Below are 24,054 nucleotides of genomic sequence, written 5' to 3'. Positions count from 1 at the left end.
TAATGTCTGTCTCTTTCCTCTACAGCACTGAAGAGATCATTTGACATTGAGGATGAGATCCCTGCATACTCTCCTTCCCCTGCACACAGTTCTCCCTTCAGCCCCACCCCCAACTCCAACAAGACCAATGATGGAAGAGGGCCAGCAAACCACACTCCTCCACCCTACCAATCGCGGATCAGCATCAACCCTAGCCCTGCCCAGAGCCCGGTGCTGAGGAACAAGATCGTCACCAGCCTGTCCTTCAACCGGGGGACAGCAGAGGTCGGTGTCAAGGCCAATGGGAATGCGAGTTCGGGAATCAGCCGAGCCTCATCCTTCCAGAGCAGGTTCAACCCCAATGGCTTCTCCTCCTCCTCTGGGCTGGGGAGCCACAACGACAGCCTCCGGAGCTCCTCCTCCAGCCTGGACTCCCAGGCCTCCTTGTCCAAACAGAGTCACTCTGGCACTCTCTCTTCGGGTGGCCTGCCCCAGGGGCCCATGGGAAGGCGGGAGTTCAAAACCACGGGGCTGGTTGGCCCAGCCCTCAAAAAGTTCTCCTCCCATGGGAATGTGTTCCGCTCAGAGGTAGAGGTGTCGTCGGTCCCAGCTGGTGAGCCTGTAGCGGTAATCCACGGCTCCATGCCCTCACTGGACCTGCAGGGCAGTGGCAGCCGGGGCGTAGCCTCGCTAGTTGACAGGTTTGGCCAGACGGGAGCGACCTGGAGTGCCAGCCGCCAACAGGGTGCCGTCTCCTCGCTCCGCCACCTGACCCCGAAACCGAAAGAGGTGGCCAAGCTTAATAAGTTCCCCCTGGATCTGGAGAACCTGGCGGCCAAGCCTCAGGCACCCCCCGCTGAGACCCCCTCTCCCCCCAAACCACCGCTACGGTTTCACCCCAAACCAGCCGGTGCCCCCTCCCCTGCTCCTGCTGGCCCCTCCATGCCTGCTGCTGGTGGCTCGAGTGGGGTGGATCTGGGGTTGTCCCCTGGAAATGGCAAAATGGTTGAGCCCGTTATAGCCCCAGGGCCATTCCGTGTGCCAGCTGTCACGGCAACACCAGTCCTACTCTCCCCAGCCCAGACCCCTGAGCTCACTCTGATCACCCGGCCGCAGGTTGTCCAGCTTATCCCCTCAGAACCACAACCTCCCACATCCCCAAATGTCTCCAAAGAAACCTGCCAGGAATTGCCAAGCTTGGGGAGTGAGATCATGGGATCACCTGACAAGGAAGTGCCACAGACCAATAAGAGCATGGTTTCGCCTGATAAAGCAGTACCACAAACGAATGAGAGTGTAGGATCACTTGAAAAGGAAGCACCGCAGGCCAATGACAGCATAGTCTCACCTGATAAGGAAGTGCCACAGGCCACTGAGAGTGTACAATCACCTGATAAGGAATTGCCAAGGGCCAATGAGGGCATTGGATTGCCTGAAAAGGAAGGACCACAGGCCAATGAAAGTATAGATTTGCCTGATAAGGAAGTGCCACTGGGCAATGAGAACGTAGTTTTGCCTGATAAGGAATTGTCACAGACCAGTGAGAGCATAGAATCGCCAGAAAAGGAAATACCAGGAGCCAATGAGAACACAGTGTCACCCAGCCAGGAAGTGCCACAGGCAAATGAGAGTGTAGGATCCATTCTCCAGAGGATCGCCTCCTTCTCACAGGCTGACAGCACAGAGCCCGGGCCCAAGGAAGACAATCGCCAGGGCAACAAAGATAAGGCGGAGGGGCCATACTTTCAACAGAAGGAGCGAGAGGAAGGTAAGAGCTGCAATCAGCAGGAATGTGTTTTTGCTAACCCTACAGGTTGAAAGAAGTTAATTATTGTCTGATATAAGTCTGGAAGGGCTGGGAGTCTCACAAGAATTTCTTTTGGGGAAAATAAAAATTCTTTCAAGAGGAAAATAAAACTTCATTATCAGTGCATACCACGGCAGTTAGTTACATAAACAAGCTAATAAATAAAAATAATGGGGAACCTGTGGTGCTTGTGGTGGCAGCGGCACAATCAGTATAAAAAACCTGGAGAAATTTATGGCATACCATTACATTGCTGACAGCAGTTTATCTGTCTGTTTGGCACAGGCTAATACGAGGCGATGCGGTATGACGCATTAAATGCACCATGGCAAAAGTGAGGACCACTGACAATGATAACAGGGCAGGACAGAGCGGAGTCTGCAGCGGCTAACGCTCATGAGGATCTGAGCCATCTGTCTGTATGGAAACAATAAGGAAATCTGGCCCAGAGCCGGCTAGCGGAGGAGGGGCTGGGGGGGGTTTGGTGACCCTTTGGTTTAGTCTCTTGTTGTGGGGCTACCCCACCACTGTGGTTGGGGTGTTGGTGGGGAGGGGGTGGTTGTGAGAGAGGTTGAAGGGTGCGGAGAGGAAGTTTTGCTGGTGCCTCTTTAGTTTAGGGAGTTTAATGTTTCCCACCAGTGGAAACCAGCTTAGAACAATGAAGAGAGAGGCCTGGGTGCAGTTCTGGGTGTGGACGACCCGCTGAACTCAAAGACCTGAAGTTTATTGCTCCGTTTGATGTAATATGTTACAAACTGGTCCGACGGCTCCTTGTAAACCTCCAGCCATATGTCTCAATCACCCCCAAGCCCCTTATGTCAAAATTGTACATGTCATTCCTTAGTGCGCTATAAGTGTTTGGGTTCTTGGTGTGATAAATTAAGAGTGTGGCTCCAGAATAAAAGATTGTGTATTTTCCTGGCTCTCTCTATCCCCCCCCCCCCCCCCCCCCCCATTTTCCCTTTTCTTTCTCTTTTCCCTTCTGCTGTATGTTCTGGGGGAGGGGTGCTGGGGTTCTAAATGGAAGAGGAAGTTTCTGTGTTACAGGCCAAAGGAAACTGTTATGGGTCAACTGCATGAGCATGCTGTACTGTGCCTAGTTAGACTGTTATAGCATTTTGTTTTTACAAACATCTTTCCCTCAGAGAGAGGGGGAGAGCGGTGTGAAAAAAGAGGGAGTGAGAGAGCCAAAAAGACAGTTTTTTGTCATCTCGTCACTGAAGTATTTATCAGGTTCTCCTGTCATGCAAATTATGCATTTTTTTATTTGAGAAAGTGAGAGAGGAAGGGAGAGGACTTGAAGGAAAGACAAATAAGAGAGAAGGAGTGACAATACAGAGCATAGGAAAAAGGAACGAGTTGGAAGGCAAGGTAGGAATAGGAAGTGAGTTGATTAAAAAAAAACAATAGATAAAAAGAGGGAGAGTACAAGAAAGAAGATGAGCAATGCACTACAAAAAAGAACGGAAAAAAGAGAGGATGAGTTTCAGAATGGCCGTTTGCACAGGGGTGTAGAGGAGGCCCCTGCAGCAGTGTGTTTAGTGTGCTCCTTGGCAGCCAGCCTGTTCCTAATTCACAGGGTCCAAATTAATGACATCCAGTGGAAGGACAACACTAAAACAGGCAAAGAGGTCTGAAGAAGAAAGTTCAAGACTGGAAGGAAAACCCAGGGAAAGGATTTGGTTGGCCGTACTAAGCTTATGGATATCCTCCTCTAAGGGCCATTAACTTGGTGTTAATCCCTCTCTAAGGGCCATTCTGGAGTTCAGTTTCAAATACTGAATCGCTTCAGGAAAATGTGAAGCTGATGTCTAATGTTCTGATGTTCCAGTTAGATTTACATCAAATCTGGGGTACGCAGACCAGTGTATGCAGGTTTTTTTTACTGTTAATTACCCCAGGCTAATCAGCAGAATACACCTAAATGTAACCGCAGATTAGACAATGTATCTTACTGGGACACGTTGAGTGTCTCCAGCTGACATTCACAAGTTAATCATGAAATTAATTTGACATGTCAATAAATTATTACAATATATAAATAATGAAGGGCACAAGTTGGCATGAAAGCCATGGATAGATACAGCTCTCTCCCTGCCCACCACTGTGCTAAATCAGAACTGTAGGGTAAGCTACTGATAAATATCCAATAGAACAGCCCCGTGTCCTTTAACAATGAAAATTCAAATGAGCATATTTTTACGGGTGTCCGGTCCTTTTTGCTGGGGTGTGTGCTTTGCAGCCCAACAGGAAGTGTGAGAAGAAGCATTTGGGTGACGCATGTGTGTGTTTTTCTCCACCGATGCCACGGCACAGTTGCTGTGTTTGGGCAGCCAGCGTCCAGTTCCGGCATTGCCCCAGCATGTGCAGGTGTGTAAATGTCACCCAGCCAGAAAAACACACGCCGGCATATTTTTCTCATTGTAATCCAGCCCTGTACACTTTGTGACTCCTCTGTTATTATTATTCTACAATGTATTTTTAGATTTTTACATCCTACACCCCGTAAGCTCAGCTGATGGCTCACGTGTAGGGCCAGGGCAGAATCACTGTTCCTGATTCTGGAGATAGGAAGGGAAAAGAGGCCATTCATCAAAAATCAGAAATAACAAAAATAAAAAAAACAGCTTTACACATATGCAAATAGCATGGGGGTGCTGTGTGGCTCATCCCGCTAATACACTTGGTTCGAGCGTGGGGATGCACTTCCTTATCCCATACTGAATCCTGACTAAGCCAGTGCTGACTATGGCTCAAAATCTCACAGGACGGTGCACTAATTGGCTTTAGCATTGACTAGCATTGAGCTAGTGTCAGTTCCACATTCAATGGACTTCCAAGACAACGACTGCACAGCTCAGCCCCAGAGTCAGGCTGTACAGGCTCTGGAGGAGAATGCGTGCTAGTCTACACTCTCTCAAACGGACTGAGGACCCTTGAGGAACAGTAAAAATTGAACAACCAATAAAAAAAATAGTTAGAGTCTGAGTCGAAGGACGACACTCTGTGTGCGTCTTAACAGGCAGACCTCCAGGCACCCCGCCGACCAGCGAACAATGAGATGGGGAACCATGCCAACCGAACCCGCCCTAACTCTGGGTGAGGCTCCCGCCAATCGCGCATCGTCCTGCAAGGCTACTGGCCACAGTCGCCACTGGCGTGGTTGGGATCCGATCCCAGACCGCAGGGCTATAAAAACTGGTTCACAATTTTTAAAAAAACGTTTGATAATCGTGCTACAGCAGCAGGCAGTTCCCCAAGAAAACATTATTGATGTGATTTTGTCAGGAATAATTGTAATAATAAATACCAGACCTGGCTTAAATACTGCGCGCATTGGAAACATTACCTCTTTAGATAGTGGTGAAATTTGAAAAGATTCCTGCAAATTCCTGCGAGAGAATTTTCAGTGCAACCAAAACATGCAATCAAGGAAAAATTTTTACTTTAAAATTGCGAGTAATTTTTACTGCTGGAATGTTATTGATGTCTAAAGGGTAAAAGTATACCAAATAATTAGCTGACCCAGGTCTGACAAGTGCATCTGAAATGTATAAAGCGTTTAGAGCGATTGATGCAAAACCATTACGACCCACCCTCCCAATCAGACATCACAGTGTGAATCAAAGAAGAGCAATTAGCAGCTCTCTGTGGCTTCTGTTCATCTGAGAAAGGGGTCGCCAAAGGCCCTTCTTTGAAGAAGAAAGTGAGGAAGAAAGAAAGAAAGATCAACAGTGTATCTTTCCGCCATGACGTCAGAAATTTTATTTGAAGAATTTTGAAAATGGATCCATGGGAACGTGTTTGGTCGGACCAGCCTGACAAGCGCAAACCCCAAGCAAGTGGTGCCCACTTCTGAGCCAAGTTCATTTATGCACACCTGCCTTCTAGCTAGTGTTCAATAAATAAAAAAAACTCCTCTCAACATTTAAAAATGCTTTATACAGGAAACAGGTACAATACAGAGAAACCACAATACAAGTCCCAACAACATCAATAAGCCACGCTGAAAGGATGGACTTCACAAGCACTCATTTTGTGTTGCAGCCTCAGATGTGGTCCAGAGTTTAGGGGTTTGCCCCGAGTCAGAGTGTTCAGGGGAGGTTTGTTTGTCCCAGATCAGGCCAGAAGTGAAGTGCTGATTAGCGTCTGTTTTTACTCATTAGATCTGCAACTGGCAGATTTTAGCCTGGGCCTTGCCAAGAGCTGGGAAAGTGCTGATGATGGTGTTGTAGTACAGCTGGAATTGTTACTCGATAGTATGGTGAGAATTTTCAGTTTTTGAAACGGGGGCTCATCTGCGATAGCATTTCCTTTTGTTCATTTTAATTAAATTGCCCTGCGGCAAAAGCTTCTAAAGTTTTTTTGGAAAGATAGTTGCATTATGTCACCTGATGAGGCAAAAAAGGAAAAGAAAATAGATTTTTATCATGTTCAGCTTCTGTATGTAAGGACTAGTTTGTGCAATTAAATATAACGACTCTGCTGCCCTTATGAAGCTTATGAGGTGTGTCAGTCACCATGCTAAGGCCTAAACCAGAGGACGAGTGGAGAAGTAATTCATTTGCATTGTGGTTTGTCCTTAGGATGATATGTAGCTATGGTTACTTCTTGTTTCCTTCATAACCAACAAGTGGTCAGTTTCAGTATCTCCAAACTGCCAGCAGAAATCTTTATGCTTATCTGATTACTGATGTTTGAGTAAGACTATACTCAAATACTGTATTCAAAAGCAGTGATGAACATATATCCTTCCCAGGGTGCAGTATGCAATCCTACTAACTTTGAAAAATGTTTGCATCATTATACACGCACACACTTTTAACAGCTGAAAAATATTAAATGTAGTGGGCTTTTTTCTATTCAATTTTCATTGAATCATGTATTCCAGAAAGTTATGACTGTGACTGCAATAGTACTGCAAATACTGACCTTGAAACCTGAACCTTTATTGCAGTGTTTTGAAAGACTTCCAAAGTGGAAAAAAATAAATAAATAAAAAAGCTGCAGTTTTCCCCCATGTCTCCATCCCTTTCATCCATCAGAAGTGAAATCCCTCAACAGGCTTTTGATGTCAGAGAGATCCGTACGCGTCTTTGTAGCAAAGCACGCTCAAACCTTCCCACTCTTCAAACGACATGTCACACGACCCACTGAAAGACAGGAAACGCTATCAACTATAAAAGGCTGTTGAACTGCTCTAATTTGTCTTTTTACATGTTTGAAATGTGAGGGTGTGTGTGTACAGAATTATGAAAGCGTGAGAGCAAAGATAACGATGTTCTGCGTGCAAACCTGACTACAACTAAATTAAATCCCCAATATCACAATATCTCAAAAATAAGGCTATACTGTGGACATGAACGATAGCTCTTCCTTGGTATCACAATGTTTTCTTTTTGTTAAGCTTCAGCTACTCTTTCTTTTCAATGCAAAGACAGTTGTAGCACAAGCAGTAGAATTTGTAACTGTTGTTGGCAGTAATAGTTGGTCCTTGATTCTGAAGTACATATTTTACACAAAATGCTCTCAGTTTCAACATAAAAAAGTGCTTTCATTCGCCGACAGACCTAAAAAGCACTGCGTGGTGTGTGCTGCATCCTCCTTCCCTTGAGTGTGAGTCTAAATGAGATTTATGACACAGTACATGTACAATGGGAGTCAGAGGTCCTACTTCATATTGGAAGCAGTACACAGAATCACATCCATCCGGTTGTAAATTAGCCAGTATAACACTGGAGGATTATCTGTTCAATTTCTATGTCTCAGAAATCAGATTACGCTGATCTCCGCACCCGACAGAGAGATTTTGAAAGCGGCTTATTCGGATTGCCGCGCTTTCTGGCAGCTTGACAAGAAACAGCATGTGTGGTTTAGTGAGTTTTATATACCGTCATTCTGAGTCATAGTAAATAACCACTTTATGTGAATTTCATCCCCTTTCCCAGCCGTGTCCCTCACACCCCCTCTGTCTTTCCTCGCCTCTGCTAGGGACGGGACAAGTACGCAAACGCTGGAGCGATCAAAAGGCGAGGGCTGCTCAAGCACTATACAGTATTGGGGGGGGGGGGGACTCAGAAGTAAATGGAAGTGAATGAATGGTTTTAATTAACTTTTGCATTGCAGATTTAGCAGTTTGTTGTTTTATGGACGATGATGCTTTTGGAACCCTTGCTCTGCAGTCTGCACTTCAGCAGCAGTTGTGACTCTAAAGAGGTTTTCAATGCTGTTTTCAAAGCTTCTTTTTTCAGGTTTACTTACAGAAGTTTCTAATGACGTACAGGCCGGTATAGTGGGCTTTTGTGAGCAGGAAAGTACATGTCACATTTCATCACCACCTCCCTCTTCTGATAGTTTTGTTGGTGAACTGCTACTGATAATGTTATCTCTGCAAACTTTGACTAGCAACGTTCCAAACGCGAGAGTATTCTAAAACTCTATCATGCTTCACATCACTACTCTCTGCTGACTTCCACATTTTCACACCTTCTCCCACTCTCACTCTTTCTCTCTGTATCCTTTCCATTCCCATCTTGCTCCCCTCATCTCATCTCATTCCCTTCTCACCTCCTTCATTCCCACTCCTCCCCTTTTCTCTCTTTCTGTCACCAAGTTCTTGTTGGGTCTTGAGCAGAGCAGGCTGGGGTTCTCTTCTCTCTCTCTTTCTCTCTCTCTCCCTCTCTTTCTTTCGCTCCCTCCTAGAGCCCACTTTATTCTGGCTTTAATTACAGTGGTTTAGGGAATAAATTCTTCTGTTGCAGATGTTCTACCCCCTCCACCCTTCCATGATCCCCCCTGCCCCCCTCACCGCCCCCCCAGGGTCAAACTTCCTCTGTCAGGGAGAACCGGCCCCTCCCCCCCCAGGCCTCCCTTCAGAGAGTCATTACAGCGCTGCCAGTGATCTCATCCGTCTGTCCCTTTGTCCATTTTCTTTCATACATTCTCTTTTTTTGTCATTACTACAGCTTTGTGCAGATATCCAGATATTCACTGAGTTTCTGGCTATTTCACATTGGATACATTCCTCCTTACATTTCTCCAAGTCAGATGTCCCAAAGAAGACAATGCTATTTAAACAAAACCATGCATCAGTTCAAAGTGCCCCAAAAAACTGAGCCACCATGTCAACATTTTTTTTCTTCTGTAAAGAGTGTCACTGACTTTTTGGGATGAGTAACATCTTTTTCTAACTGAAGGATTTTACCGACACCCATGTTCCAACAAAAACACAGTGCAGGGGGCATGACTATGCAATTGGCATCAACTCAATTTGTTTGTGATTTGCAGGAGAGACAACTTTTTTGACAGTCTTGGCATGCTCTTTGTTGTTTGTTATCTTATTGTACGCATATGATTGCACAGCAATTACAGTGAATGAAAATATGGCCATGTTTATAAAACCACAAATGTCACACTATTTATGGTCTTGTCATGTGAGTTTTGTCATGTCAGCAGCAAAAGGTTTGCACCATACCCAAATGGCATGGCATTAGACATATTACACTCGTTTGTTTTTTTTTGGTAATCACTGGCAATTTGCTAGTGTAGCGTGTCAGAGAAAGGCATTAACGAATCAGCATCAGCAAAGTTGAACACTGTAGAGACATGCATTTTTGCCCCAATTGTAAAACAACATCTTTTGGGATGTTCCCACACACAAATTACTACTGCACAATGCCATACTAGCTCACGGTAGCTCAATGACAGATGCAGTTGCCAGTTTGCCATGTGGAATGCCACAGCCTGAATCTCAGCGGTCAGGGGTCAGAAGCTAGAGGTCAGGAGGGGAGGGAGGAATGGAGGAACAATGTTTGAAAATGTTGGGAAAGAACATTGTGGAGGAGGAGAAAGACAAAGATATCAACTCAATTTTGGCTTCTTTGGACAATTACCCGAAATGTGTCACAACAACATATTGACAAGAACCCCCAAGGTACCATTTCCATTGGATATAAAATGACTGCATCACTTTGCCATTCTAAGTTTAGTACAATTGGTAAACAAATGTTTTGAGAGGGTAAATTTAAAAAAGAAGTACTTCTGATTTACTAACGGTAACTGTTTGCTGGTGCTTTACCATGGTAATGCCTGTCCTTTTAAGTCTCCATATAAGGAACACGAGCAAAACTACTCTGAACCTGCTGTTCAGAATTCACCCGTAATAGGGTGAGAAAGGCAGAACTCTTCCATTGTTTCCTGTTGCTTCTTCATGCAGTTTCCACAGAATTCAGAATCCAGGAAAGCAGGGTTCTTCATAGAATGCATCCAAGCTGATCTTTCATTTTGCCAGTAGCGCTGATCTTGATTGGGACACAGTTCAGCAGTCCCAAGAGGGAACGGGGCTGGACAGTGTATGTGTGGTGGGGGTGTTTTTGAGGCACACGTCCAATAACTTTGAAGAGTGGGACTGGGATCCTTGATTTCTGTTTCGATCCCCAGAGAAACATGTAGAAATGCTACGCCAGCCACCTGCAGCAGATTGAGACACTTTGCCCCTAACTGGCATTTTCTGAATCACAGGCATTGTAAAATCCACTGTACCTGGAAAAACAAACTCGTACTGGTTAGAAATGTGAGAGCTTAGGAATGTAAAGACGTATAGATTTTTTAAAAGTGTTTTGACATTTGGTGAGCTAAACTACCCATTACAGGAAAGTTCAGTTGAAGTCTCGATAGTCATTGGGGCCTTTCAGGAAAGAAAAAGATCCAGTGACAGGCACTACTATGTTAAGATGGAGAATTACACCAAATTGACTGTAAATTAGCCAGCAGGACAAAAAGGCTCGTATACACACATACATCTTCAAGGCAACACACCTGGGTTCTCGAGAATTTTCCCTCTCTATTTAAGCAGGTTACACAAGACACAGTGTAGTTTAAAATTTCTTGTCTCAGACCTTTGACTCACAGCGTGAAATAATTTCTTGCAGCTGCTGTTTTAAGAGCAGAGTTCTGTAGCTCTTGTAATCATTTATGTCTTTCTATCTCTCCTTTTTGTAGTAAAATACTCAAATCTTATTAGGGAAATCAGCGATTATGTTAGCAAAAAAAGCCATACCATACCTCCTGGTGCCTAAAGATACATCATACAATGTTCAATGTTAGTCAACTTCGATAGTGTGTATTTTATTCCTTTTTGTCTCTGTTGCCACAGTACTGAATTAATAAAGACCAATTACCACTGGGTCTGATAATTACTTGGATGGAGAGCACCAAGTAAAACTAAATTATTGCAAGAAGAGGTGTTGGTGGGTTAGCAGGGGGACTTTCTTCCCCCTGGACAAAACAGAAATCCAGTGTTCTACTGCAGTGATGGGGATACTGAAATGTAGGAGCCACTGTCTATTGGATGAAATGTAGAACCAAGGCCCTGACTCAACCCTGCAACAATTAATGCAAGGCATTCCCCGAGGTCCTGGCCTAATGCCTAATCTGGACCCCTAATCATCCATCCGTTTAACTGGATTAATAATCCGTCTTGACTTCAGAGGATATGTGATAAGTATTCTGGCTCAAAATGGATGCCATGCATCACTCATGGAGATGGGTGCTGCACATTGGTGGTGAAGACGAGTTTCCGCCTCTTCACTGTAAAGCACTTCGTGATCCAGACGTGTAAGGCACTATAAAATTGAATGAGCCATACATTGAATGATTGAAAAAAAAGACATTATTATGGTCCAAGAGCGAAAAAAGAAAACCAACATTTCCTTTGTTAACTGCCTGCTTTATGTGTGGATTTCCTATGAACTATGAATTCCTCTAAAAATGATGCAATGAACTTTTATATTCCTGGGTACACCGAGATGTAGATTTCAAGTCAGTGATCTGCCAAATTACAGGGTTTCAGAAATACCATGGGTTTGTCTACTTTGTTAAAATTACAATCTCAACCCATTTAGGAATCTCCCAGTATGGTCAGGGGTTTGATTCCCTGCTGTGGCACTGTGATTCCAGCCCTCTCTGCTTTACCCCATCTGGATAAAATTAAAAGTACATACGGACTGTGGCTCTCCTTTAAAGGAATTATGTTAACTAAAGAACACATCGCCACATACGTTTTGGGAAATAAATTTTCTGTAAGTGCTTGACTGGATAAGAAACAACTGTGATTTGATGTGAAACTGCCTAATTGGTTGAGAAAGTGTTTGATCACCAGGGAAAGGGTTTGATTGGACAAGTATGGAGAAGGCTTGGGGATAGCAAGAATGGGCTTATGTACGTCAAGCCAAATGCATCCTTTCAGATTTATTAAGACATACAGCATAGCGATAAAGGTGTCCTGTTAAATTTTGTCCTCCTGAAAAATACAAGACATTTCTATTTCTATTCAGCCTGAAAAATGCTATCAGCACAGGAAGTTAGTTTTTTTTTCTTCTGTTAGATGTTATTAATTGCAGTCGTTAAATTATGAGCTGACTGGGTTCCAAGGCAAACAGTACTACAGGAGCTATCTTCTCTTTTTGTTTGTGCAAAAAACCCGAAGTTCCCTTTAACGGGGTGTGGGTCCTATGCAGGGCAATGTAGCTGGAAACTGTCTCTCATACAGAGGCCTTTTCAGTGATGTGGCACTGCCATTGTGGAGTGGAAGGCCAGAGGTCCATTTCTCGTATCCAGTACGTAAAGTCTTTGCCTGGAAAAATCCTCCTGGAAAATCCCTCTTTGCCACAATACAGTCCTGAGGTTAACACTGTGGCTGATTCACATCTCTCAGCCTACATTACTATTATTTTAGGGCTCTTTATAGATGTTGTATGTATGAATTCAGGATAGCTGATTTTTTTTTTGTAATGTTACCTATATACACTCTCTCATCTACAAATATTGTTAGCCAGGTCTGGCAATTTCTCATAAAAATCAGATGAATTAAATTCTGTTAAGTTACACTGTCTGGATACATCTAGATAAGACTGCCTGCTTAATGAAATGCATCATCTCTTCAGGCGCTTGTGGGCAGCAGTGTAGTATAACGGTTGGGGAATTGGCTTATAGATCGGAGGTTGCGGGTTTGATTCCCAGGGCAGAGGCACTGCTAAATCCTTGTTGTGCAGTAATTAAGCTGAATTGCCTCAGTGGAAGTGCAGTCGTATAACGTATAAAAGTCATGTAAATGTTCTTCACAATTACAAAACATTTCCCGCGAACAGCCCTGTTCTGGCTGCTCCCTTTGAAAGCCCCCGGTGTGCGCTGAAGCGGCCGAACGCTCGCGTGAGAGACCGCGCGGTCCTCCGACACACCGGCGGCATGTTCCCAGGGCCGAACGAACGCGATGAGACGTCCCCTTACACAGACGGGCTTGTCTCATCCAGTTTATTTCTGCGCAAACACAAGGGGTCCATTAAAGCACACTTTGTTTCGTTTGTTTAGATTTAATTACAAGCGCGGCTGTTTAAGGCGGCCCCAGGTTTCCGATGCGCTAGGCGCAGAAAGCTCGGTGACGAGAGATCGCTGAAGACGCCGCTCTGCTTTCTCGGAAAGGCAGGACACCCATGATGGAGTGAGTCACCGTACAGTTCCAGATACTTGGTCATAAGTGCAGAAGACAAGTATTACTGTAGCTGGGCGTTCACTTTTGTGGCAAACATCTCTATTCATAGGGCCTGAATGAGCTCTTATCTACCTCATCTCGGCTCAGGCAAAGGGAAGTTGTCCTCTGTAAATAGGCCATCTCGGTTTATTCTAGTCCTGTTACTCAGCTGTGACGTTTCAAAAGATGGAGCTCCATTAGGTAAGGAAGTACAAATAAACAAGAGCAGCTTTTCTGTGCAAACGGCTGAGAATATTTTTTTAACAAAAGACATTTCATTCAGGAAGTCCGCTGCCCGTAACGCATTACTGCAGGGTCTTTTCCAACTGCCCGCTGCTCGAAAGCACTTGGGACGGTCAGATATGTTGCGTGATTCCGTTTGAAAGGAGAACAGGATGTGCACGTACAAATGTATTTTTTAATGGCTTTGGTGGTTGGGGGGGTGTGGGGGGGGTGTGGAGAGAGGAACATTTTTATTGCGTGTTTTCATTAGCCTTTATCTGCACAGCTGCCACAGGGTGAACCCACTGGGCAAAGATGTATGAGATGGTTTAATAGAATAAAGGGAAATTCTTGTCACACTTTATATCAACTAAACAGATTTATGGCTCTGAAACAAATGTGAACTTCTACAATTGACAATTAGAGTTAAATACAATTTATCGCTTCTCAACTGAAATATAATCACAACTATCATATTGAAATCATATTGTAAGCTTACTACACACGTATAATATGCTGATAAATGTTTTTAACTAAGTTGAAACCTATTTATTGGATGTTTCCAAAAACATATTTGACCGATGGAATAAAATGGTAAACAGGAAGTAAAAAAAGACCAGAGATATACTGTACATAGATACATGTAAACGTACAGAGATTGCTTATTGCCAGGGAGACTACACTCAGACTGCAGTCCTGGTGTTTGCAAATTTGCTCAACACACTGGCCTGTCCTCACTCTCTCTACAGAACTTGTGTTAACATTGTTAGCATGCTTAAAAGGAAACCCCTTCAACCAAATCAGGCTATGATGGCCGTTTCATGCCACAAACCCTTTGAGAGTGTATTTTTCATGGGTAACTGCACACTTAGGAGGTTGTTAACCATTAAAAGCCTACGTGCTTCCCCGTATGATCTGATAGGCAGTAAGTGTGTAATTACTGTAGATCACTTGACTACCACAACATAATTTACTAAATGCCATGGGAGAAGGTTTTTCTGTGTGCAGATCGACAGTCAGTGATTTCATATTTAGGACAAATGAACGAACAAGGAAAGGTTTAATCGACTTTTTAAAATGCAGATGAAGCAAACACACATGCTGTCAATCATGTCTGTCAGTTTGTTTGGAGTTAACTAAAAAGAGGTGTGTTTAGGGGGACTACTAAATCATCCAATCAGGAGTGGATATTCAGAAAATAAGTGGCCTATATATGTTAAGAACACACGGAATGGGCCTTGTGAAGCATTCATAGTGCCTATTATCAGCTCTGAATTATGACTAAAACACACAAGCATACACAAGCATGACGACAAGCTTATAACAACTGACACAAGGTTATGAATCATGAAAGTAAGTATGACTCTAGTGACTCTAGTGAATGTCACACATATGCAGTATTGAAACTAGCTGCTATAAAATGCAGATTAAAATTACAGTGTCTATTATACATTATGTGAAGCTTATTAAGATGTTATGAATGCAACTTAAGGGAAAATTCAAGTATTACCAATGTTTTAACACCGAATTCAATGCCAACTAGATCATGGTGTTGTGAAATCTGCTTAAACTTCAGTTGCTGCCCATTGAATACCTTCAGTTCCTTTCCACTGACAAGAGCTTGTTGAAAGAGCATAAATCCAAATCATCCCATAAATAAATAAATGTGACTTTTTTGGCATCCGTATCACTACCAGATGGATTAAATCACAGCTAGTGCTTGCGAGCTGACATCTGAAACTGTTATTAAGAGAAAAAATAAATTAAAAAATGCAAGACAAAATATAAAATATTTCAATATGCCGAGGTCAAAAAAAACAAAAACAAACATGACCTGACCTAGTCAGGGTGAGAAGACACGGTGAAATGGCATCAAGAGATGCCATGGTAACCACAACCAGGACTCTGGGTTATGTAACAGCTGGCTGCACGGCCTTGCCAGAGCGCAAATGGTGGCCGGGATACAACCGTGAAACACATGGTTATAATCAAGAGCTGCGCAAGTCATTTTCACGAGCCGTTTTTCACGTTTCAGGCACTGGGGGTTAGTGTAAAAGTGAGCCAACTGCCACCCGGGTCCATCCGCTTTTAAGCTCGGACTTGTCGTACCCTCATTCCACGCCAGTGAGTCACGCCTTCGCTCCGCCGCTGGCTGGACGTGATTCCACCGTTTGTCAGGGCTGCTGGAGCACCTACGCTGTCCTCAGCCGTGAAATGTGCACGCTCTCTCCGAGGGGTCGCATCTAAAAAACAGCACAGAGACGACGCGAGCAATGGTGGACTCCATGTACTGTTGGCACAGTATACCTTTGCCTGATGTCAAAGACCACATACAGTAAGACAGAACGAAGACGGACGAGTTTATGTCATTAACGTTCTGCTTAATTAACCTTTTGTGAGGGAGGAGAATGACAGAGTTATGCGCCGTGTCACCGGCTGTATTTCACGGCTGTAGGAAAAGCACACAAAGGCGTTTTAAAATAAACGCAGTTTATGATCGCCTGCTGAAAAAGGAGTTTCCCGCTATTGGCGAAGGGAATTGCTGGTGGAGTCGGCCAACGAAGCACGGAGCATGTAGTTTGTTTGGAACATTAGACGTGTGGTGTTAGGCACAAAGTGGTGAAAACGCTTTAGATGTGTGCAGTTTCGTAGTAACTGGAGTCGTATTTATTTAGAGGTGGGGCGGTTTGTGGTCTGAGAAAGGACTCCTTCAAATAAGACATTTTTTAAAGGGCTGGATGTGTCTTGTAGTTTACTGCGCAGCCCATTGTAAAGAGGTGAGGCCTAATAGGGCAAAATGTGGCAACAGGGCCCTGCGTGCAATGTGTCAAACAATTACATTAGCTTACCTCTGAATTTTTGGATCCCTACAGAGAAACAAAGAGCAATGCATCGATTAGACTGGTATTAAGTGGTAACTGAGCTATACAAGTGAAATGCTACTTTCAGTTGTTTGGGGAACAAACCCACAGAGACTGCTTTAGTGAACAAACAAAAAACTGTCAGCAAGTCACTACCTGCATTGTCTTAACTGTTGACAGGGAAGAGTAGAGGTCTGACAAACAGGCAACCATTCCAGCTGTGAGCTATACAGGAAGCTTTCTGAATTTGGTTTCATTGACTTTGCTGAGTATAACGACTCGTTTTGAGAAGACCTACAGTGCCAACACTGCCTTCTGGTCAGAAGATAAGAAGCATTTCAGCGTTGTGGCACAACAGAGGATGCCTTGTCATTTGCATGCATGTCCATCTGTTGACATCATCATTATCTGTAGACGTACTGTCCGCTGACACTTCGCTTGAGAACAGTGGAGATGGTGAAGAGGGCTTGACAGGTAGCTCGTCCTCACGCAGCTGTGTTGTAGCGCGCAAACACAAAAACCGCGCTCTGTGTGTACCAGCTTTTCTCGCGGGTGACAGACATGAGCGACCGCCACGCGGCTGGCTTTGGCGCGCTCGCCGCGGTCAGACAAGTGGGCCTTTGTGCCGGTCGGACCCGTTCGCCGGCCGAGGTCCCGATGACACTGTAACACTCGATACGCCCGGCTTTGGGCAGGTCATAATGGACGTTTGTTGAGAACGGCCACAGGGGGGGGGGGGGGGGGGGAAGGTGAAACATTCAGAATTGGCCATGTGGACGTTAGAAAGACTTCTTTATGAGGGCTGAGTCGTGTCTGCAGGGGGCAGTGAGTTTGTCACTGCATGTCAATCCAGTTGAACATCACAGCTATTTGCTTCATTCTGTAAGTCCTCTTGTCTGATTTCATACAGGACAACAAAAAAAAAAGCTAAATGAGGCAGCACTGTGGTTAATCTAGTAAAGAGAGCTTCAGAAACCCCAAAATTAATGAAGATACTAGGCTGTATCTGTGGCTCAACAATTTGAACCAATCATATTGCTTTGCTATGGAGATGGAATAGTTTTGACTGGGTCATACAGCTCAGTGACTGGCGACATGCATCACACTCCCTCACACTCCCAAAGCCTCACACTCCCACCACTCATGCAGTTTTTATTTTTCTTGGTGGCATGCCCCCACACTCCCCCCCCTCCCTTAAACATGAGGGATTTTCCAGTGAGATAAACTGTATATTTTTTCCTTTTTGAAAGTCATAATAATCTCACAAGCTAGTACATAAACACAGATATAAACACTGAGCCTGTTCAAAAAAACCAAGTGTTAGTGAGGACAAACAATGATGCTCAGTAGGATAATTAACTGTGATTAGTTTCATGCATAAAGAGATTGTGTGCATTTATTCAAATAATTTTAATAGTTTGCATGTATTTCTTGTACAGATTTGTGTATTTGGAATGGATTCAAGTCATGTGTGTTAAAAAAAAGAAGAATGTAGATAAAGGGAATTCGGTAGCTAAACTGATAAAAGTTCTGAACTCGCTTTTTATGTCTTTAGCCTAATCTTAGCAGAAAGGCACGCGGTAAGAGTCTGAGCCTTCGATGAATGTCGTTATAATTACGATCTGCAGATGTCTCCGGCTAGCTGGCACTTCGCAGGCAGAGAGGATGACGAGCTCCCGGGCGGGCGGCGTCGCGGCGCACCGACACGCCGGTCAGGCGCAGGAATGCCAAACTCCGCGGCCCTGAGCCACGCGGTCACGGCTCACCTGGCTAACGCAGTTAAATCATTAATCTCCCGGTTAAGGCGGTTTTGTTCCTATCTGATAACGCCCTGGAAACGCTGCTTTTTAAAACGGGTACCGCGACAGGGCAGTGTGTTGCAGACTAGGACTCGTGTTATGTACAACGTCTACTTTGCCCGTGCCCAAGTGATTTTGAATCTGTGCAGTTGTGCAGTTCTCTTGTGTATTTTGATTGAAAGCATATTTTTGTGCAAGGCTCTGCTAAAAAGGAAGAAGTTAACTGAAAGCCACGTTTACTACCAAATAGAATGCCATTTTTTGTAAATGGCAAGCCTAGAGGGATTGGAGGGTCTGTCCTTGTCTTTGTGTTCTTATGGCTTTAATTTGGTTGAAACTGCACAGACTCACCTCTTAGCCATACACGCACGCACACATGCACACAAACACACACACACACACACAACCTGGTCAATCTGACCTGATTGCGTGTCCACCCAAACCTCTAAATACGTTTTTAAAAAAGCAAACTTCCAAGGTTCTTTCTTTTTAAAAAAAACCCTGTCTAGCTCAAATTAGATTAGACTCATGAAAAAGAAAAGTGCGGTAAGTTTATAGAAACGGTTTGGAGACAGGTGACAGGTTCAGGGTCAATAGGGCTAAATATGCTTATTGACGCTTCACTGAAAGAAAACTAATATGGCTGCTTCGTAAATGCAAAAACTCCTTATCTAAAAACACCTTACAATCACCATCAAACTCAAAGACGACAAGGCACATCCAAAATAAAAAATTAGATGTAAGTTTGGATATGGGATCGGGGGCGGGGCCTACGGATCCCCCCCCTCTAACAGGAGTCTCTGATAGGACGGGGATGGGCGGGTCTTTATCTGCACGCCGCTTGGCGGGAAACAGAGAGGAGAGCGTGATTTGGCGGGGGGCCAGGGACGGGGACGGCGGAGCGGGGCCCCGTGGCTGGAGGGAGCCCGCCGGGGGGCTGCATCTGGACCTGGGATCCTGTTATTGTTATTCCAGAGCGCGCTCCAGCTCCGCCAGGCCTTGACCACCGCGCACACTGGAAATGGAACACAGATAGTGCTGTTTTTAAGCCAGGCTGGAAGGACGGGGGTTGGGGGGGGGGAGGAGGGGGATGTGGGGGAACATGTTGGGAGTTGGAAACAGATGTAATCAAAGGTGACATAACGCACCGTTTAGCAGTCGTTTCCAGTGCGCAGTTTGTTGTCTTTTCTACACCCCCTCCCCCCCACATTTGTAATTGCACATCTTACACTTCCAAGCTGAAAAGGACTCCAGAATGGGGGGGCTGTGGGGGGGGGGGGCACCTGGTTGTGAACAGTGAGAGTGCTGAGAAGCTCTCTGGCGCTGCAGACACGCGATCAAAACGTGCTGTCAGATGCCCCGAGGAGCGGCGGTTTTCACGTTTGTGAAAGCACGTCACCGAGACTCAACAGTGACGCTCTCACAAGGCCCTTTGTGTCACAGCTCCATTGACATAAGAGTTGTAATAATAGATACTGGTGACTAATTCTGTAAAATGGCTCCGTAATGTCCTCACTGTCTTCCCATGGCAGTGGCACTGAAGCAGTGACCGTGCCATAGGCGTATGTGGAGGAAAAAACACTTTTTCGCCTCAAACCATTTTTCAAAGTCCTCCATTTTTCTGTTTTCTCCCAGTTTGGGATGTGTAGTTCTTTTCACGGCCCTGTCCCATTCCTGAAGTTCCCTCCTCCAAACCAGGAGAGCGTAGACTAACATCGGCTCTCCTCTGAACCGCGTGCGGTCAGCTAAACGTCACGGCTGACGTAGGCGCTAAAAAAAAAACCACACCCGAGACACCCGAGACGGGCACTGGGAAGTGAGAAGCTGCGCCCATCGGTACTCTGTGCCCGGGCTGCGCGGGACTGTGCCCATCTCTGCCCTGTGGGCACGGCAGTCTGTCTCTGCTCTGCCAGCAGCATGTGCCTGCTGCAGGAACGCAATGCTGGATGTGAGAGCGATACAGGGGACAGAGCAGCCTGTTTGCACCAGTGCTGCCTGACCTGGGAGGACACAAAGATGGGAAAAAGTGACTTCATGTACGCACACACACACACACACACACACACACACACGCGCGCGCGCGCACACACAGACCCAGGCACACCCATGGAGGCACACACACACAGGGAAACATGATGTAGTCTGAACCCTCGCGACCTTCTCGTTTGCTGGGATGAACAGGAAGTTGGGGTCGCATGCCAGACACACTTCCTGCCGAACAACAGAGCCACACAGAGTCACACGCCCGTGTCAGGAACAGAGAGAGGGATGTCTCTGCACTCCATAAACTCCACTCATTCCTCTAACCATTTAGAGAAGCAGGGATGCAATTGCAACTCTGAGTGCGCGCTGTGCACAGTGTCCTCAGTACTGGTTAGTGACAGCTTTGCTCCAATTGTCTGCAGTAGCTCTGATTGGTCAGGCTGACATAACCCCTGACTGAACCAGTGAATTGGCCAAGCATGCCTGTTTTGTGATGAAATATCACCATTCACCTCCTGTTCAGATACAGTGAAATGCTGCTAACTTTGACAGTGCAGTCAAAATACTCCAATTTCAATATATTGTTAATAACCAGGTATCAAGCAAGCTGATTGATATATGATGCCACACAAAATGCACAATATACAGTGGCATAACAATCAGTTAAAACCATTAAAATGGAGATTAAATAATCAAGCAAGCAGTTTGATCCCATTAACATAGTCTATGCGTCACCAACAGGGGGCAGCAGAACAAGGCAGTGTGGTGTGCATTTCTTGAGAAATGGACAGTCAATTGGCTAGCAATAACATGAAGAAATACCAAACTGTCAGTTTTAAAAGCTGTTAAAAGGTGTGTAAATACAGTTCTGTGTGGACAGAAAAAACGCAGGGAAACTTGGCACACTTGGCACAACCCTACAACTAAGCTTTTCACTGTAAACCACATTTTCTGGTTTAACAACAATCCAAGTGGCACGTTAATCTGAATTACAGAAAAATATGTGATTCTGACTACACTATTCCGGTGCTTACACCCAATAAGTACGCGCCTGTTATGTTCTTGTGCCCAAGCAAGGCAGGGAACAAAGCCATAATCTTTATCTTTATTAAACGGCAGGGGTGCTTTAGATAATCGTTAGCAGCATTCGCGGCATGGCTGTTACGGCGGTACATAACGGGTGGCGGTTTAGGCAGTCCACAGTGCTTCGCGCAGCGGCGTTAGTGTTGGGACGTTTCCCGGGCGGGGCACCTGAGAGTGCGGATCATAGACAGAGAGAACCTCTCGCCGTGCGTGATGCGCTTCCTGCGGAGCGCGCGCTGTAAACCGCGGCCCGCGGGATTGCGCAGGAAACGGCTGGTCGGAGGTCTAGCTTCGCAGCTCCGCTGACAGGCTCCACTGACAGCTATTCAAAACTACTATAAAAAAATGTATTTCTTTAGATTATACATTTTGGCTTGTTGCCTAAAATGAGTGCAAATCATTGGCGGTCTCCAGGGATGTTATCCCATTTTACTGACATCCTAAGAGTCAAAAGTATTTGAAATGAGTATCGGACCCAGGTCTGGTTCGGGCTGTAAAAATAACACAAGGCAACGGGGTCTGTTGCTCCCATTACCTAAGAGCTGCCGTCCAGGTCCCATTCTGCCTGGGCGGAGCAGGCCCACGGGTGGGAGTCGAGACCTCCGCGGTGCTTTTTTAACGGTACGAGTTTCACAGAGCCTTGGAGGGAGATGCATGAGGCTACAGGCCTACGTGTCATATCTGTCAGACGGCTAGCTTCTGTCCCAGAGCGGATCTGTTTCTGTAATCAGCACTCGGGTCACATTAGGCTGGAATCTTTCTCAAGCTTCACAAAATTATTATTGCAGGTTTTTTTTCTTACCCGTTACTCTTTAATAAAGAGTAATGATACTCTCATTAATAAAGTAATATGTGTTTAAGTAAAACCACAAAGCTTCTATGTATTAGGTTTTAAATGTCAAAATATACCACAAATATCATGTGATACATCAGTTACTGCCACTTCCCATGAAAACAATGTAACATTATGTAAGCTGCCACAGTTGGAAGTCATTGTGAATGTTTTGGTATGCACATTACGCATACAAATCTTTCATACAAGACACTGTCAACAACTAAAACATTTCCCTCAAGTGTGCAGTGTATTCTGACTTATCTGTATACTGGAGGAAAATATTTGAGTTTCTGCCAGCGAGTGAGCGATTCCGAACGTATAGCCTACATACTTTGGGACGCTCTGCGTTTGACCCACTGATGTAATGAATCATTCACAGAGAGGCAATCTGATTCTCCTTGCGTGAGAGACGCGACAGATTTCACACTGTGCTGAATTTACAGGGCCTGAGCTGGGGTCTCCGGGGGGGGGGGGGGGGGTGGGGGGGGTAGGATAGGACGCACCAAAGAAAGAGCATGGCTGGACAAACCACAATTTAGAAATCTGGTCTCAGAGGGGCCTGTAGTTTTTTTACATGAATGTTCTGCAATAAATAAAACGATACATGACAGGAAATATATTACCGGCCCCTTTATTGCCGCTTTTAGATATTTCACTAAATATTTAATGCAAAAAAAATACACTGTTGCTTAATACATTTATCATTATAATTTCCCACATTACTAATGATTTGTTTTGAGTACTCCTCTCCGCCTTCTGCGGTTTAAAAAAAAAAAATCCCCGCTGGACGTTGCTGGGGTGGCGCCATCAAAAAGCCATTTCCTGTCACCCAAAGATGAGGCGTGACCTCTGGACGGGGGGGGGGGGGGGGCGCGGGTCAGAAGCGAGCGCGCCCCTCCCAGCCGAGGCGGCAGAAAGCGAGCGGAGCCAGGGGTCAGAGGTCGGGAGAGCCTGGGGAACGGCAGGGAAGGGAGTCGGACGAAAGGAGTCCGTTTCCTCTACAGCAACCAGGCGGGGCTTCCCGAAAAATGGCTCCTCCTCCCAGACCAAGCGGCCTGAGCGGCTAGTCGGGCTAACGCCACAGTTCTTATCTCGAGTCCCATCACAGAGTGATGAAGTGTCTGATTTGTGAGTTAGGAAGCCTTCCCTCAGGGTGACTGCCACTTGCTACCTCAAAAAAAAAAAAAAACCTGACCAGTGCCTTTTCCTGACTGTATTTTAAAGTACATACACATTTTCTGATTGTAATATTATCCTTAATATATTATCTTCCAGCTATTTTTTAGCAGTTTCCCCCCAAAAACTGAATCCTTAAATTATTTTGGAAGATATTTATTTTTAACTTGCAAAAGAAATACTCAGGTTATGCATTTTAAAATTTAACCCAAGGAATTAGGTTTGGAGGGACATACCAAGAAAATACCACTAAAATTCTTTCCGTGGCTAATTTATAAGCACTCAGAATGTGCAACCATTAACTTTCCATGGGGTCAGCTTTGCAAGAATCCGGGGAGCCTCTCAGTGAGTGCATGTTGGTGTGCAGAACAATCGCCAGCACTATGTGGGAGAAGTGCAGGGGGAGAGAGAAGGGGGAGACCCTTCTGAGTTTGTGAGTGCAGAGGCTCATTTCTATTCTGTGGCTGGCCTGAGGACTAACCCATTTCCTCCTTTGGGAAACAACAAACACGTGCATGCGCATGCACACATGAACGCACACACAGCATACACACAACATACAAACAACACACATACAGACAACATACAAACAAGTTCACATCCAACATACAAAGAACACATGCACACAACATACAAAGAACACACTCACACAACATAGATACAACACACATGGCAAACACATGCACACAACATACAAACACATGCACAGCACATACAAGCAGCACACACACAACATACAAATAACATGCTCGCTCTCTCTCTCTCACACACACACACACACA

At 45.1% G+C, this 24,054-nt stretch overlaps 1 protein-coding gene and 1 pseudogene across 1 annotated transcript in view; one reads left to right on the top strand and one right to left on the bottom strand.

Moving 5' to 3' along the window:
- Positions 1-24,054, bottom strand: part of LOC135244062 (cytoplasmic phosphatidylinositol transfer protein 1-like) — a 91,535-nt pseudogene that overhangs the window by 38,607 nt on the left and 28,874 nt on the right.
- Positions 1-24,054, top strand: part of LOC135243597 (septin-9-like) — a 65,581-nt gene that overhangs the window by 13,320 nt on the left and 28,207 nt on the right. The window contains exon 2 of the mRNA XM_064315545.1: positions 26-1,747. Within this exon, the coding sequence (XP_064171615.1) occupies positions 26-1,747 (1,722 nt within the window). The remainder of the gene's footprint in view (positions 1-25; positions 1,748-24,054) is intronic.

Source organism: Anguilla rostrata, chromosome 17 (assembly GCF_018555375.3).
Source record: "Anguilla rostrata isolate EN2019 chromosome 17, ASM1855537v3, whole genome shotgun sequence".
NCBI lineage: Eukaryota > Metazoa > Chordata > Actinopteri > Anguilliformes > Anguillidae > Anguilla > Anguilla rostrata.
Note: the sequence above shows the minus strand (reverse complement) of the source record. Positions and strands in the feature narration are given on the sequence as shown.